This window comes from Hetaerina americana, unplaced genomic scaffold (genome assembly GCF_022747635.1).
Source record: "Hetaerina americana unplaced genomic scaffold, ioHetAmer1.1.p SCAF_6, whole genome shotgun sequence".
Classification (NCBI taxonomy): domain Eukaryota; kingdom Metazoa; phylum Arthropoda; class Insecta; order Odonata; family Calopterygidae; genus Hetaerina; species Hetaerina americana.
Genome location: NW_027287205.1, coordinates 34,355,466 through 34,374,540, shown reverse-complemented (window position 1 = coordinate 34,374,540; position 19,075 = coordinate 34,355,466). Strand labels below are relative to the sequence as shown.

Genomic DNA, 19,075 nt, shown 5'->3' with positions numbered 1-19,075 from the left:
TTGCAATTTTTCACTAGCATTTCGCCAGTGTTCACGATCCCTTCTCATCCTTAATAAACTAGTTTACCTGCCTATTTATGATTCATATCAAAAATACGAGTAATATATAATATAAATCCCTCTTTGAATTTTCCGCATGGCGTCAATTAAAAAAGTTGTTCTCAAATTCAATATTGTACTATTATTATTGCTTCTTAAGTATCATTTTATTTATTTACTTAGTAATAATTGAAAACAGACGTATTTTGGCCTTTACATCGTTACAACATCAAAGCCAGATAGGACAATTCCACGCAGGTGGTAATTAAACCCGTGACCTCTTGGTTCGTAGGCAGACTAGGTACCTTGCTGTTACCAGGATTGGCAGAATATTTGTTTCTTCAAAATAACATGTAGTAAATGTACTTTATTAAAAATAAAAATAGTATTTTATTATTAATTTTTGAAAAGTGTACCTTGCTTGTTTCTTATGATTGGGTGGTTTATGAGCCCACATGCGATTTTGTGAGTGTAAATACAGTATGTTAATTTTAAATAGCATATAGTTGAAATAGTATTAGCAGAAGCTTATTGATGTAATATTTTTTATAAGTTATATACGCAGTAGACTTAGTGATAGAAGTAGCAGTTAAATGATGATTGGAAACGGTGTAAATGTGATGATATAAAAGCATACCGAAAGTAAAGTTTACAGGCTCTAACAATCAAAGAAATATTTCAAAGAGTTATAAAAGAGGTCATCCAAGATGTGGGAAATTGATTGGACACATCCTGATTCGCAATAGCTTGTTGAAGATCATAATTGAAGCAAACATAGAGGAGAGGAATTACAGAGGAAGGTCAAGGGTGAGCTATGACAAGCAGTTAATGGAAAACGACAGCGCAAAGACCTATGGGAGAATGGAGAGATTGGCAGGGGAGAGGACAGTTTGGAGAGTGACTACAAACCAATCCCAGGATATGTAACCCGTGATGATTAGTAAGAGTAGACAAACAGGATAGGAACTCAAAATAATGAGACATGGGAGTATATTATCCATATTAAAAGCATTGTATAGTCTGATTGAGGAAAATACAATAAGCTGGTGTAAGCCTATTATTTCTGTAATAATTACTTGAAGAAGATTTAATGTAAACGATTGTATTTAGGATTCTTTGCTTTCAAGAAGATTGGAAAATTATTATTGGAATTCTTTCCTATATACTCGTAAGCTTATCGCATGCCGAGGATATCCTTGATTTTCGTGTACACGGATACAATTCAAGTATGGATGAGAGAGATTGAAGTATAATTTAAAAATAAATGTCTTTAATTCGACGATTTGCGTAATTTCTTCAGACACTTGGAAGTAACTATAGCGTACATAGCCGATTCCTCCTGTATAACATTTATGTTTATAGAATACTAAAAGGGCGAAGACTATGAGTTGCATGCCGATGTGATAGCTGTATTTTTCCCTTTTACTTTTCAATTCTGCATGACCTATCTTGTTATGATGGAGGCCTGCCGAATAAATTGCTATTGTTCTTTTTATATTCTCATTTCGTATAGCAAATAACTAATTTATAATATAAACTAACCTGTTTTTTAACTGAGTCGACGTCCACCATGCATAGAAATTTACTTGTTATTTGATATATTTTTACTAAATATTTGGCCTTATCCCTTTTTCTCCTAGATCCTCCCTTATCACCTATCCTTCCCACCTGGTGCTTGCACCCCCTGCCTCAGACCTTTTTGATGAATCGCGGGATATTTCTCTAGCTGTCGATATGTACTTTTAATTTCATTAATTTGGGCTTCCATATCATTCCAACAGCGAGTGAAATGGAAATTAACCTGCCACTTAGATTTTCTTGTTTTTATTCGACAGAACATGAAATATTATGTCTCGTTTAGCATTTCTTAAAATTATCGCGTAATTTTTATCCAACGACGAACTGCAATCAAATTCCTCACATTCTTAAAGCGATCGATATCCGTAATTCAAAGAAATGTAACCGCTGGCTAGCACCTTACCTAAACGCTACACTGAACTCTGTAATAGGGCCTAGAGAAAATTGTTGAAGGTGACGTCTTCTTGTGTAGTATTGTAACTGCACTCTAATGAAGGAGTTATCGTCTATGGCAGTGAAGTTTGGTACCAGTACCTCGGAACCATTAGGGCCATACCTTGGTAACTTTATCTATTGCCGTTTTCTTTGGCACCGATACTTCGGGTAGTAATGGCAGTTAGAGCTCGAATACAGAAAAACAGCACTGTCCCAAGTGTTAGGTGTGGTCAAGATCCAAGTTTACCTTATTATTTATGACAAAGAATCACGTAAGAATATTAAAATTAATCTTAATGCTTATAATTAGCTCCATGTTGATGCACACATTTCTAGCGTGGACGAGGTGATTGTTTTGCCGCTGTGATTGCTTCTGTCCCTTTTACCGTTTGGAAAATCGCTGATGCTCCGTGGCCCACGGCCTCTTTCGTTTAGTGTCATCTACATCTACATCTACATAATACCCCGCAAGCCGCCGCAAGGGCGTGTGGCGGGGGGTGTTAGGTCACCAACCGTAAAAAAGAAAAATACCACATGCAAAAAAAACAACACGGAAAATTACACCCACAGCAGCGCACACACTCATGCAAAAATCCCTTCATCCAATACTCATGCAAACACATATACCGCAAAACAACTAAAAAACTGCACCCCATGATGCAGCACGAAAGACATTCTACAACACGGAAGCCAGGACACAACAAGCAAGAAATTGAAACATCACTACCACATGAAAATGCACCACGAAACACTCTACCCCCAAAGAGTCTCTAATTGGCAGGGAATGCGACCCAACGTTGCAGGTAGCAGGAATTTGCCCCCGCGGAGAGGGACGAGGGATTGAAAGGGAAACTTAAAAACAGATGAACGGAACACGAATGAGGTCATTCGGAAAGAATGGGTTATTATAGCAAAACACATAAGGTTAGTGGAAGAGCATGCATTTAAATACAACTAATTATTTTTTAGACGCTGAGGGTGGCAAGTGGAATTTTTGCTATCTATAACCCTGCAGTTGCTATCCCGTATTGTCCGTGGGAAGAAGGAGTCCTTGAGTCGGCTAGTTCTGGCATCTATTTCCCGAATTTTATATGCATGATCCAAGCGACTAATGTATGTAGGAGTACGAATAATTTGCGAGACCTCGGTGCTGAAACATGCGGATCTAAATTTATTTAATAATTTCAATCTTGCATTGAATCGTCTATCAGCCAATGATTCCCACCCCAAATCCATGAGCATTTCGGTGACGCTTTGCGTTTTATCGTAGGATTTTTTTACAAAACGGGCTGCCCGGCGTTGAACCTTCTCAATTTCCCGAATGAGACCTTTTTCACTCGGATCCCACACGCTGCATGCGTATTCTAAATGAGGCCTTACAAGAGCGTGGTAACAACGTTCCTTGACCTTCGAGTCACTTTTGCCGACAATGCGTCTAATGAATCCCAATTTTTTATATGCTTGACCGCAGACTTTACGTATGTGAGTCCCCCAAGTTAAGTCTTTTGTGAATGTGACACCTAGGTATTTCACCGTATCAACTACTGCTAGGTCACCTCCAGCTAATTTGTAAGCAAATCCCGTTGATCTTTTAAAGAAATTTACCACTGAACATTTATTATAATTTAGAGTCAATCCCCAGTTAGAACACCATTTAGTAATGCAATCTAAATCCTGCGCTAGAATAAAACGATCCTCATCCCCAGATATCTCCCGATAGATCACCGTGTCATCCGCGAACATCCTAATTTTACTTTTCACTTCGCGGTTCAAATCGTTAACAAAAATCAAGAAAAGCAACGGCCCGATCACACTTCCCTGAGGTACCCCCGACGTGACTCGAACGCTGTCGGAACTAGCGCCATCAAGGACTACCCTCTGTTCCCGCTCCGAAAGAAAATCTTTAACCCAACTTATGGCGCCCTTATTTATACCCGCGACCTTTAATTTATGAATGAGTTTACCATGTGGGACCTTATCAAATGCCTTTTGAAAATCTAAGAAGATGGCATCCACTTGCCTCCCTCTCTCACCCGATAAAAGTAAATCATGTGTAAATAATCCTAATTGGGTTTCGCAGGAGCGAGTTTTCCTGAATCCGTGTTGATTGTCACTTAAAAAGTTAATATTGTCAAGGTGTCTCATTATTGAACTGACAATTATGTGGTCTAAGATTTTGCAACAGATAGAAGTGAGAGATATAGGTCTGTAATTACTGGGATCCTCCCTGTCACCACCTTTAAAAATAGGCGTTATTTGCGCGGTTTTCCAAATCTTAGGTACTTTGCACTCTGTGAGGGATTTGTTAAATATAAATTCAAGGTACGGGGCAATGTTTGGAGCTAAATGTTTTATCACCCTAGCTGGTATATTTTCGGGACCCGGAGATTTGTTGGGTTTAATCTCGTTAAGCAATTTTAGAATTCCTTGTTGGTCCACTGTTATTTTTTCCATGGGTGGAGTATGTATTGTTTCTTGGAGATATGCGGTGGCAACATCATTCGAGAAAACGCTTTGGAAGAATGAATTTAGGATGTTAGCTTTACCCTCACTGTCTGTATGAATTATATTGCTACAATCCCTTAAGCAAGCCACGGTTTGTTTACTCCCATTTACTTCCCTAACATATGACCAGAAAGCTTTGGGGTCAGTGTCCAAGTGCTCGCAAAGTACTTTGCGTTTAAAGTCCAGTAAAGCGCTACGTAATTGTGTTTTGGTTTCAATTTTGGAGGATCTATATGTGTCCCATAATTGTTTATTCTCAGGGGATGATGTGTTCACGCCTGCCCTCTTTACCCTAGAGTGTAGCATTCTCTGCTTTCGAAGGGCTTTTCTAACGTCTTTATTGTACCACCTGGGGTCGCGATTTGCTTTAACGTATTTTATAGGTATGAAATCTACGATTCCTTTTTGCATGATATTGACAAATTCTGTCCAAGTTTCTTCCACGTTGACATGACTTAAGCGGGTTTTGAACTCGGGTAGTGAAGAGTTTAATTGATTGGCAAAAGATTCAAAGTCTGCTTTATGGTAATTATAAATTTTTCTTTTTGGTTTAATGATCTTTTTAATTTCTATGTCCAAGTGGACATTAATTGCTTTATGGTCACTCAAGCCCTCATCAGTTGATACACTAATAATACGTTCAGGCGTGTTTGTAAGGAATAGATCCAATATGTTCTTTCCACGGGTGGGCATGCGTACTGCTTGATGGAGGGAGTTTCTTTGAACCAATTTTATCATGGAATTGCAAGATTCGCGATCGCGGGTCCCAGATTTAACGATATTGTTGTCCCAATCTATACCAGGGAGATTAAAGTCGCCACCAATTATGTTTATGCTGTTATTATATTTACGTGTAAAATTGTAAATTTGATCGTTGGAAGTGATCAGTGTGAAGTGTTTTCAAATCTGAGTCTGGAGGTCTGTAGAAAGAGCATAAATTTATGTTGGGTTGATTGGTCCGTATTAAGGTGCACCAAACACTTTCTATGTTATTATTCTCAAATGAAACTTGCCTGCTTTCAAAATGACTTTTAACTGCCACGAAAACACCTCCTCCGGGTCTTGTATCTCTATCGTGTCGGTAAACTTTGAAATCTATTGGGAAAATTTCTTGGTCATTTATGTCATTGCACAGCCAACTCTCTGTGCCTATTACTATATCAGCGGAATGAGTTTGGATTATGTGTTCTAGATCCGCTGATTTGTTCTTGAGGCTTCTGCAATTTATAACAAGTATAGTTAAATTATTTTGATGTTGAATAACGTCCTTATTTGTGCCTGACTGTAATTTAGGACGCCTTTGTGGGGAAGTGCGTGTCACATGTCTTTCTAAATCAATGCCAGTTTTGTCTGTGACTTTTATATTTTTGTTAATAATATTATACGCGCTATCCCCAGATGTTACTGACCCACTAAGTGACCTGCCCTCTATCCTAAAAAAGGCCTACAGTGGTCGAGTATCCTATCCGCTACCTTACTCGCCGCTTCCGCCGTGTAATGGACCCCAGAACGGTTAAGGGGAGTCCTGCAAGATCGGAGGGTTGGCCTCAGGTCGACGAAGGAGGCTCCTATGTCCGAGCAGAATCTCGATAGTCTCTGGTTTATGCCTTCCACTCGGCTCCAAACCAGAGACCCGCGATCCTCCCTCGGAACGATGCTGCAGACCGTTAGTCCCAGCCGAACCCCCTCGACGCCCTGGACGCGCTTCACCTCGGAGCTCAGTTCCCTAAGGGAACGGAGGACCTCCTCGGATCCACGGTCCGTGACGTCGTTGGTGCCCACATGGGCCACGACCTGCAGCCTAGAGCACTTCGTGCCTTTGACCGCCGCCTCGATTGCCTTCGTCACCTGAGGGACTCCTCCGCCTGGTATACACCAGGCGGTCACCCGTTGATCGGCGCCTACGCGGCGCGCCCTTTCCCTCAATGGGACCATTACACGACGGACATTCGAGCTACCTATTACTACAACTCCCTCCCTTCCCGTTCCCTGACGTCTTACCCTAGGCAGTGCCCTCGGAGTAGGGATAGGGGCTGCAGGTACGGTGGTGCTGTCATCCGACAGCACCTGGTACCTGTTGGAGACGGGGATGGTATCTGCCTCCGCAGAGTCCAATCCACGCCGCAGCGTTACCTTCCCCTTGCCCCGAGAGACGACCCTCCAATCGTCCGACCTACGGACGTGAGACACTCCCTCGTTGGGAGATGGGACACGGGGTAGGTATCTAATCGCCCAGCCACGTGTTGCATTCGGACGAATCCGTGCACCCATATGGGCGTGGCGGGTTTTCGTATTCCCACCCCGAGCACCATCTCTCCCGAGGGGTGTCCTCCGGCCAGCGATCTCCGATCGAAGCTCCCGCACCATTCTCTCCAGCATGACGATACGGGCCCTTATTGGGGCTTATTATGTCACGAGGCGTTCGCCCTTCTGTCAACTGTAAAGCACTCACAAGCGCACATTTTATGTACTTTGCCATTGCTGCTTTTCTAAATTGACAATGGATATATGTGGATGACAAAACACGTAAGCGTAGGAAATGTATGATTACGCGTACACTAAACGACGCCATTTTAAGTTTTTTATACACTTCTCACTTTAGTGACAGCCTTCCTGACCCTGTGCCCTGTACGTTACAGCCATCTCTGTTACATATTTACAAATTTTTTCTTATTATTTTACCCCATACAGATATTTTACTCTATTCTAGTCCCGAGAAAGTAATTGAGTGGTCTTAGAAACTGGACGAACATTGCTCAAATTCCATGATCAAATATTTTTAGGCACATCTTCTAACCAATACTTGTACTAATAACTCTTAAGTGAATCGTATTGCATCAGGTGTGACTAATATGACGCAAATTTTACTCGATGGTGTATGTCTACCTCCCATTCTCAGGGCGACCACCAATGAAGTACCTAGGCACATAGCGGACTATTCCCACCACTGCAAACTGCTGGGGTTAAGAATGAACACTACCCTCAGTCAGCGTATCTCTCTGAATGCGAAAAAGGGTTGAGTTTTTTTTTTAAGTAGCAGTGGGATGAGAAATTGAAGAACGGAGGTTTCAGTCGCTTTTACAAACCCGAATGACTCCCTTAGAGAGATAGACACCGATGGCGTCGGGAGAGAGGACATTCCGAGGGTCACTTTGGTAGAGGAGAGACAGGAAAGAGTTCAGGGGCTTCGCGTCTTTTCCTCCCGTTTGGGGTTCTACTTTTTTTCTGCGGTCAGTGACGCTGTCCACTTCCCTCACCCCCGTTCTCTCTACCCCACCGTTGGTTGTAGGGTGTCCCGGGAGAAAAGGAAAGAGAGCCGCTCGGCGGAAAAGAGAGAGGGACGACGAAAGAGGAAAAAAAACAAAAGTCTTGTGGTTTGCGTCCATTGACGTGCATTAGTTCCCCTACTCCCCCTCTCGACAGTCATGTACCCCATTCCCTTTCCGCGGTAGAGGATCACGTCCCAATAGAATGGGGAAAGCTCTGGTCCCTCAGGCTCTTGCCAAAGTCGAAAAGGAAAGTCCCGACAAGTCCATGGTACACAGGTGCACACGAAAGGACGCGCGCCCCGCCTACACGTAAAATACCTGACCCTAAATAGATTTCGTATGAAAGAAAAATATTCGTATGAAAACAGAGAAAAAATTCAAAGTTTGAAATCTTATCTTTCCTTTTCAAATTTGTCCCATTTGTCTTTCATCATAAATTTCTTATTCTTTTCCATTTCTACCGTTTCTTCTATCACTCTTTTTTCCATCATTGAGATCTACTCAAATTTTTCCGAACCGTTTTCATTCCCCAAATCTTGGTTATTCTCCACTTAAATACTCCTTGCTGCTCCTTTCTTATCACACATGACTCATTATAACACTCTCCTACTCCTCAAAATTCTTTTGAATTGCAATTGTAATGAACCATAAATTATAATTGAAATCTGCAGCCACTCGAGGAAGCTTGATGAGTTGTTTACGCTGTTTCTAATTTATATCGAATTATGATGCGATTTCCTGTTTTCCTTGTTCTTTACCATGTGCGACTACGCCATTTCTGCAGTTTAAACCGGGTACTAGTTAATGTCAAACCCCATTATTTTGCAGAACTCAATTTCTTTTCCTCCGCGTTCAATTCCCTAATCTCCAACCAATCTCTTCCCTCCAAAACTCTCCCATTGATTGTTCACCATTGCTTTTCAATCCCCCAATGCTGTTACTTGTAATTACTTCCTTCATTCCATGTCTCCATTTATTTGTCAATGCACACGTGCAAAGTGTGTATCTTGCAGAACTCAATAGCTTTCCTTCCGTGTTCAATTCCCTAATCTCCAACCAATCTCTTTCCCCCTAAACTCTTCCTTTAATTGTTGGCCATTGCTTTTCAATGCCTCAGTACTGTTACTCGTAAGTACTTCCTTTATTCCATGTCTACATTTATGTTATTAATGTAGACGTACAAAGTGTGTACTTTTTCTTCCGGAGACTACTAATCAGTATGTACAGCTAAATCACCACTAAATGGCTCGGTTTTACTATTATTTCTTTCAGTATAGGTCTGTAATTCAGCTGACCTTAATTTACTACTCTTTTGCAATAAATATATTTAGTGCAGGTGCTAATCTCGTTAACGCTCTTCCCTTACATTATAAACTACTCATTATTTCGTACTACTCCTTACTACCTCCTAATTATACTACTTATTATTTCTCTAGTATTCCCTGTATCCCTATTCCCTCCATCTTTGCCTCCATCTCATCTCATCAAAACATACATGGTCTGTTTTGGTTAGATGATGTATCCGGATGGCATGGTATAGACGGATGAACCGGTATACTTGCTGTATGTCTGCATGAAGTTCTTTTTTGGCAGAATTGTCATTGGTTAGTTATATTTGAATTTCAACTGCACATATGCTTAGGTCCATCTCGATTTACGTGAGCATCTAACTTCGGTTAATTTGGGTTAACGTGTATCTAGGTATCCGTTATTACAATGGGATTTATACCTATGAAAACATCAAAGTGTCTATCAGATGCGAATTCGGATCCGTCGATCAGCATTCAAGTGGTAACAATGCCTGTTTTTTTCATTTTAGACTCAGACTTAGTTCATCGCTGAAATTTGATTTAAGAACGATTAGAAGAGGACTGCTTCCATATTTGCTGTGGATTTGCAGAAAAATCGATTTTACCGGATAGCGGTTTGGCTTACGCATGCATTTTGGATATTGGTGTTGTATTAATGCAATTGTTTTTATAAGAGACAGCCACTAGCCATCATTTTTAGTTAAGATTTCTCAGCTAGATTTTAGTTCCAATTGATTAATGGCATTGCAATTGTAAGTTATTTTTGGTGAAATCGGACTCAACAAAGACTTATTTAAACCTGATAAAAGTGTTTATAAGGACATATCTAACAGAGATACTTGTCTTCATTCTTATGTAAAATATGCGGAAACTTTGTTTTCATTGAAAATTGTGATGCGTAATTCTGTATTTGAACCGGTTGCACTGAAAAAAGTAACGTTTACAAAATTAAAAACAGGGTAAATCAGTAATTTATCCGTAAGTCCTTGTCAAAATATGGCTACCGAAAAAATTTAACAATTATTCTCTCTGAAATGGAAAAATAAAAGCTAAACAAATCATTGCATTTACTCCTTTATGAAATACTGTACCAAATAAAAAAGAAAACAAAATACGAGTATAAGCGATCTAAGAAGTGAAACGCTATCATTTTTAGCATAAAAATGTTTAGCATTAACATTTGAGACAATTATTTTAAGAAATGTTTAGGGCTAGAACTAAATATTGAATTACGTTTGAATTGAAAAAGATTCATCAATCGTCATTTTACGCTAGTGGTACCCTCAGATGTATGATAAGAAGAATAACTGCATTGAAAAGCATGCTGCCGAAATTATATTTTTTCAATTTTATTTCAAGATAAAAATACTTCTGAGAGATAAAGCCATTTAAAATCGATGATTAAGAACACCGCTTTTTTGTAATTTGAGCCTTATACGGCTATTTTTTTGAATTTCGAAAAACGTTCCAGTTATTTTTTTTTCAAAATGGTCAAAAACACCTGTGATTCTTATCCAAACCTTAAAAGTTCAAGGATAAAATAGCATTTAAAATGACGTGGGATGACCCATACTGTAAAACGAAAGAGTAAAGATGTTTTTTATCTCGAGAACTATGAGACAAAGAAACAAGTTCAAACCACATAAAAAAGGTATTGAGTAATATCATTAGGTATTACAGGCTACATGGAATTTATTTTCTTTTTTCTTCAATTTTTTTATGTGAAGGCTAGGGTAGCCTAATTCCGATTTTCAAATCAATTGAGTTTTATTTCATGTTTTCTTACGTAGCTGACATTAGTCTGATAATTATAGAATCTCTATATAGTGTGGCAAGTTACTTTTTTTGTTTGCACAATTTTGCTCTCGATGATGATGGCATTTTCTCCTTTAAAGGGACGCATAATTTTCTTCATCACGTAATATGAAGTTATTTTTCGCATTAACCGTTCTTTCATACACCTCTGATCTAAATGCACCCCTTGCCAATCAGCATCCCGGTGGCTTGCAGAATATTATGTATATGTGCATATAGAGTGCATCAATTTGGGGCATTAACATGTGAAACCATTTAAGGGAGAAGATGGGCAAAAGTAGAAAAGATCGTTTCAAAATTAAAGTAAATATATTAATACAAATGGTCGGATATTTATACTTGCATTTATCTGCGAAACATTTTGCTTGCTCAGATGTCCTGCTGATTTTCATTGAAAGACATTTCTGAAGAAAAGTATAGAAATATGCATGGAAATTTTTGCCCAAAAAACTGTTCACTGTTGAGAATATTGACAGCTTTTTACGGATTTCATTTGAATTGTTTCCAGCTCTTGAATCAAATGTGGTATCATGGTAGAAAGGGTAACATGTCTCTGTGCTAGAAAATCGATTATTTTGATTCTACTCTCAATGAATTCTGTTTACCCCTGAGCTTATGGGAATAATGAATGTCATGCTCTGGTCTCATTAAAGCGTGTTTTCCAAGAGGCGAACCTCCAAGGTTAGCATAACAGTCGTGCGGGAAATGGACCTTTGGACTGTTGCTAGGCACAATGTTGTAGGGATGTGCGATGCAGCAATTTATTTGAAAAATGTTCCGCAAAATTTTACCATATTTTTTAATACACAAATACACGAAGTATTTTATTTAATATTCATTTTATAGTTTATGGAAAGCACATGATTATGATTCATAATTGTTGCTATTATAGTTCATGCTGTATAATACGATATGTATACTATTCTAATCACTAAGAAATCTGGATTGTATTTAAAAGTGTAAATTTCAAAGATTTTTAAAGATGAAATTTTATTCCCACGTACTGTGTTTCCAGATATTTCATAGACTATGTGGAAGCTACTGCTTGCATCGGGCAGTGACGATATAGTCGAAATGAGATAGAGACAATACTGTTGACTTAACGAGATTGTGCTTGTCATAATTACCAATTAACTCTTTTCGGTAACTGTTATTCATATTGATTGCTGTACCATATAATTATATCTAGGTGAATACAACGTCACCATCTCCATCATACTTTCATATCGACGGTCAACAATGGAACATAAATATATTACATAGCTTAAAGCGGGGGCAAACAACTAACTATACATCCAATTAGGCTAAAATGTATTAGTAGAATATTGCAAAGTTTATTTACCTTGGAGAAATAGGCGTATATTAGTATGTCCATATAATATTTATTATTCTGGATAAAGGTTTGGTTGATCATCAACACTATTAGTGCCAACATTTTAACATCATTGTCGTCTTCATCGACCTTCAATCGTAAAAAAATACATTTTAAGCATGGAAAAATACATGTTCAAAATGTGTGTCGAAAGTAGAAGGAATTCATAAAAGAATTATATTAATGACTGATGGACTAAGTAAAGATACAAAATAGAATTATTAAACATTACTGTTGAACATTTTACTAAAAATCTGGTTTTTTATGCTATATACTAAACGCAAATTTGGGTTGTTGGATGCATGGATAAACAGGTAACCTATGATGAAGTTTTAAATACATGAAGTCCGAAGAGATGAAGTTACGATGTGTAATCTAAAGAAGGTAGAACAAGTGAGGGGGGGGGGGGTATAACGAAAGTTGGTAGAATTTTAAATTGAGATTTAGAAAGGAGAATGTTATTGGGTGAAGAAAAGTGAAAAAATGGATTGTAGGTAAAAATTCATAAGAGATGGGATAGGCAGGGAATTTGGATTATGGGGAAAACGCTAGGCAGCGAGGTAGGGGGAGGAAAAGAATAGGCATGTTGTACGGAATGAAGGGAGGTACGAGACAAGAGATGTATGAGGTATTGATGATCATTTAAATGCAGTGTAGGTGTCGGTTTGTGTCCTGCTACACAAAGCTAAGAAATGTAGCAATGTTTAGCCTGCGTCCATCCAAAACATTCCGTAAAGGGCGCATTTAGAAACAATAAAAATAATCTATTGAGTGAGCGGTAACAACGGACTATAATGATTATTTTCTACGTTGCATCTAGCTAAATTCCCTTTCTCTGTCCTACATCATTTCCTTCTTTAGTTCTTCATCACCCTCCCTGACTAGAATCCGTTTAAGCCCATAAATGAAAAGAAATGAATTCATAAATGGCCGAGAAAAAGGAAGTTCAAGTAATATCTGAAAAAAAATGTTTGTCGGGACCCTCCTAAAATTGAATTTAATAGATTTTCATTGTTATTCGGCTGTCTACCGTTACCGTTTGGTAGTTAACGGTGGGGTCAACACAAATTTGACACCCCGTACTACTTTGTCTCTATTCTTTAAGACGCAAACTGTAACTCAAAACTACATTAAATTGGATATCACTTCAACATGCATTATATCTCCTTTCGACTCCTCCCATGCATTTCTTTTTTTCATCCCTTATAACTGCCAGTCTTGTTCTTCTCTTTGTAACAGAGTCTTTAGTATTCCTTCGCCGATTAAAATATTCTGTATCCAATTTTCCCCCCTTGGATTTCCCTCAAAAATTCTTTCCCTTTTTCCACCATGCACTTCACTTTTTGTTTTACCTTCTATCAATTTTCCCGATTTTATGTTTTGGGTTTGAATGGAATACATTGAATGAATGTTAAAAATTTCTATTAAAGCCTTTTTTTCAATATTCCACATTTTTCCACGGAATAATATATTCAAATGCGATATTCATAATATTTTTCCTTCGTTCTCCAGCAGACGATTCAATGGAGGCTTCGGCGCCTTCCCCCGCGTCGTCAGGGGCGCCGAGCGAGGAGACGGGGGCTCCGGCCAAGAAACCCCCGGCGAGTGGCCCCCCCTCGGGTCTAGAGTGCCCGAAGGATGGGGAAGGGGGTGATGGGGGCTCCACCTCGGCCCCGGGCCGGACGGTCGTCGGCTGCGACATAGTTGGGGGCCGCGCGTGCCGTTGCACTCGGCTGCCGGCGTGCAGACCGCAGGGCCCTGGCAAGGGCCGCAAGAGGAGGCGGAGGAAGGGGGGTGGGGACCGCGACGATCAACCCTACAGCCCCTTCACGTTCGCCACGCTGGAGGAGTGCAAGGAGCAGCTATCGCAGCAATTGCGGAGGGCCGAGGCGGTGGACGGTGACTACGACGACGATGAGGAAGACGAGGGGGACTACAGCGAGGACGAGTCGCCGGGTGAGTTGCGACATTCTCTGCATGGAATTCAAAACTCTTTGAAAATATTTGTGAAAGCATAGTTTTTCAGTGACATCTCCGTTTGACACCACTGATTTCAATCACTAGCTCGTCGTGAGGCACACTGTTTCCAGAAAAGTGCAATTTGGTTCAAGTTATGACTGAACCGCAAAAATTAACCTATTGATAAGAAAGTAACCCAGTCTCTGTCTTAATAGATGGTTCATTCTTTGATCAGTTAACTTAACTACTCGTTATCATCTTTGAGTCTAATCGAGTATTCAGTATTCTCTCATTTTTACCTAAAAGGCTAGTTACGTTCATCGCAAACTTGACCGTTCAGCTCCCGCAATGTTGTTCCTTGGAGGTTTATTTTCAATGTTTTCGATTTATCTGAATGTTCCCTTACCTGCCTTCCCCTTCCCTTTATATTTGTTTTTTTTCCTTCGCGACGTGATGTAATTGTATCGTGAACCTGCGAGTTAAAATTTGTCAATATATTTTTTGATGATGTAGTCTTACAACATTTCCTCAAATTTTACTGCTGATCTATTTGGGAATAATTTTGAGTTTCTAAACAGTAATTTGCCTCAGATTTTATTGCTGGTGCAGCGATTTATGAAATATTTTAGTTGCTGTGAAAAACTACAGTTGATTTAAAGGTGACCACGATTTCAGGTGCATTCAAGATATTTCATTGATCATAATCTTTGTAGAACTTTTTCTCTATGAGCCTATTTCCTACCTTTCAAACGACTTATCTCATAGTTCTCTAGTTGAAATATGCGTGGAGCTCTGTTGACCATCGTTGATAACGTGAATGAATGAATCTTCTTGGATGATCCACCTCCCATTATGTAGGCAGAAATGTAAGATCGAGGCGGAATAAGTTTTCAGCGGTATATGTGTTGGTTACCAAGAATTTGACTGCTGTCTTTCATCCTGGCACACATTCAATTGGAAAATAATGACCTGATTCAAAGTATGAAACCTTGTAGTGATCTATTAACTTTTTAATACCAGCTCTCACAGAATATTATATTTATTAAAAAGATATATTCTTATAATGTATGGCATTTTGTGTGTCACCCATTTATGAGAAGTGGTGAATGCGGAAATGATTAAGCGAGACAAAATTAGGTGTACATATTCATTGTTGCTGCACGCGATTTTTCCATTCTGTTTATTTAATAGTAGAACTACGAGGGTCATCCGGAAAGTAGTACCCGTTCGTGCCGCATGAAGTGCTGACGACGCGAGTAGCCGCTGGACGAGGTCAGATAGCTTCAGTGGCTTGTCTGCCTTCTCTGAGCCAAGTTGCGTGACGCTAGCATTGCCTGTGTTGTTTCTGTGATTGTTTACAATGTTTAAAAAAATTGAGAACGCCGCCAGTTGTGAAGTGAGGGCAGTGATTAAATTCCTCAATGCAAGAAACGTTCGCCCATGTGATATTCATCGCCAATTAAAGGAGGTGTATGGAGACAATGTAATGGACGAGTCGTCTGTTCGGCGGTGGTGTCGCAACTTCAACATGGGGAGGGGGAACACACACGACGATGAGCGTTCGGAGAGACCGTCTGTCATTACAGACCAACTGGTGACCTCAGTTGACGAATTCGTGAGGAACGATCGGCGCGTCACAATTGATGACATCTGTGAGCATTTTCCCAATGTTTCTCGAACAATTGTTCATGAAATTGTTAAACACCATCTGCATTATGCAAAAATTTGTGCAAGATGGGTCCCTCGCGTATCTCAATGAGCTGGCGGCGAAGGACTATGCAGCAGGAATACAGAAACTTGTCACACGTTATGACAAATGCCTTAATTTGCTTGGAGATTATGTTGAGAAGTAGTTTAAAGTATCCTCTTTCAAATAAAATTTTTTATGTTTGTTAATATTTACTTTTGTGTCTTTATTTCACGAACGGGTACTACTTTCCGGATGACCCTCGTAATATCGTGGGCATTAAAAAGTGAAGTCGACTTAAAGAAAACAGCAATTTAAAAAAAATATGCCAACGATGTTTTTGAACCATCAGGGAACGATTTCTCAAAATCCGTCCCACCCTTATCGATTTCGATTGTAATTTTAATGAAGGTAGGTTACATGAGAGTACAGAACATACTGCAATCAACTCAAACTTCCCCTCGCTACTTAGTCTATCATTCGAACAATTCCCTGGATCCACTCCCCAAGACATAATTTATTAGTTGCAATTACGATAGTCGTGCATGATGTCAGTACACTCTATTTTCCTTCCAAGTCACGCGAAATAGGTTTCAGATGGGTTTGGTCCACTTCGCCCTTTACCGGCGTTCGGACTTGCAGGGCCCGGCCCCGTTTGCCCTCGTGTTTGTTTTGGACTCGGAGAGGGGAGGGGTGTGAGAGGGAGAGGGCATGTTTTAGTCGTTTGCTTCACAACGCACGCGTTTAGGGTTGACACAGAAGCACAACTGTTTGTGAGGGTGCTAAAAGAGAAGAGAAACAGGTCGTCCCAATACACCCTCACTCCCTTTATCCCCAACTCCCCCATCCAAATCCACAGGATTCAAAAACAGATCGGTCGACCTCTCCCGTTCCGTGTTCTTCTGGGATGCGTTGGCCTCTTGACCGCTGCAGCCAACTAGTGCCTCTCGTCTACCACAATTGCGGCGATGCGGTGGAAATTTTGTCAACCTCATACTACTGATTACCGTCCTTGATGTCCCGCCCTTATTTTACGCTAAACAGCGAGGATACGAACCCATTTAGAAAGGTAGAGTTAGGCAGGGGTGGTATTTTATCTCCGATGATTTTAAATAGCTATTACGCGGGGGTAATATTGAGGTTGGCAATGAAAATGAGAAATGAAAATGGGGAGGTGATTTGGTCAGCTGGGTTGCAGTTGTTCAAAAATAATTTAGTCGGAAAACCAAAGGATGCATTGAAGCTATTCTTGTTCATTTTACGGAACCAATCCGAGATTCTTGGCACAATAGGAGATCTCAACCGTTTTCTTATAATTTAGTCTTTCATGCTTATTCTTCTGTATTAGATGTGAATATATTCGTAAAAATGCAGGCAGTCAGTAATATTTTCCCAAAATATTTTTAGTGAATATATTATTTTTTTCACAATTTATTGATAGAATTACAATAAAGCCTAAAAGCAATTGAGAGCTAAAAATCTCTTCTTCGGAAATTTTTTCGTTTTTTGATATTTATCGCAATAATGTGGTCTTAAAATAGCCTGTCCCAAGTATTAATACTAATTTTCATGCGGATTTTATATGCAAATAAATTCATTTTTATAATATTTATATTTCAATGAAATATTATAGGAATAATAAAGTAATTTTATGTGTTAGGGATATATTACAATTAAGGCTATTCTAATTATGGGAAAAATACACGTAACAGAAAACTTTCACAAAGGAATTTTGGGTAAATGATTAATACTTCAGAACAATCCCATTTGATTGGCAATCCTAGCAAGAAAACGATTAAGCGCTACGATTGATGCCTTCATGTAAAATATTCCTCCTCGCAGCTCAACTGGTTTTTTGCCAATATTCTTACATGCTCGCCACGAAATTGCCCACTAGTTTGGGGTACGTTAGGCCAATGCTAATTAAATGAAAATGGTGACGCAGGCGGCGCGACCTTCCGCCACACCACGTGGAAGTTATTGGTATCCGGGTGTAGCATTTGTTTATGAATGGACCAATTAAAATTCACCCGATTCAGAAATATAGTTTATTAATCTCCCCACCTATAAGAGTGTATTTCTTTTTCAAGAGATATCATCCAGTGGTGTGAAATTTTATGTCCACGGCGGACACAAGAGTATCAACACAAGACTAAAATAAAACGGAAGGATGCATATTTTTTAAAGCGTAAATCGCATGGTATTTTATATTAAACGTTATATCATGACTTATGATATAGTCTTGTGTGACAAAAACGAATTTTTAATAAAATGAATACCTTTCCCTAGTTTAGTTGAACACCTGATAACATAACTGACTTTAACTTGCAGTAATTCTCCGTTGCAAAAGTCCTTGTAGTAACAGCTCCGTTGAAATGTGAGTTGATCAATCACCATTTTGAATTTTAGACCCCTAAGTTACTATTATCTGAATAATTAAATAGATGATTAGGAAATTGGTATGCAATAAATATATTGAAAAGGTATGCATATTAAAATATCCAGTGCATTTTCCCTCTACAGTTGAATCACATTAAAGACCTAGGGTACCTTATTTGTTTGATTAAATAATTTTTATTACCACATCTCAAATAGGTATGAACAATTTCTCAAGGTGTTTATTACGTTAAATCAAATGTTGGATTACTTTCTTAAGCAGATTTTCTGCTCGCTAACGGGCATAACGTTAGTACGAATGTGCAAGATGTGATTGAGAATTAAAATGTTCTTTTTCAACCTAACTCATACACAATTACATTAAATATAATTATGACCATTTCCATTTAATGGTAAAAGAATAATTAAACAAAATTTTACTGCGTTGAAATTATGAATTTTTGTGTTAAAACGTAACAGTTATCTCACAAAATAACCATACTTCGAAAAACAATGCAAGTTGATTTACTATTCATAGCATATTAAGTCATGTGATGACCGCTATTTTAGCCTGGGACAAAATATATAATGTAGCTTATCTTATCATGCCAAATGGTACTAGTGTAGTGACATACAGTATTTATTAATATTTTTACGGAAGCAAATATGCAAAGATAGACGATTAGCATTCCTCTGTAATATGATAATTCACTCCAGGAGCCTAAAAAGG

General features: G+C 39.1%; 1 protein-coding gene across 2 annotated transcripts in view; it reads left to right on the top strand.

Moving 5' to 3' along the window:
- Positions 1–19,075, top strand: part of LOC139695186 (uncharacterized) — a 119,545-nt gene that overhangs the window by 21,578 nt on the left and 78,892 nt on the right. For both annotated transcript variants that reach the window (XR_011702279.1, XM_071593857.1), the window contains exon 2: positions 13,839–14,279. Coding sequence is in view for 1 of the 2 variants with exons in the window: in XM_071593857.1 (XP_071449958.1) it covers positions 13,839–14,279 (441 nt within the window). In the remaining variant the exon portion in view is untranslated. The remainder of the gene's footprint in view (positions 1–13,838; positions 14,280–19,075) is intronic.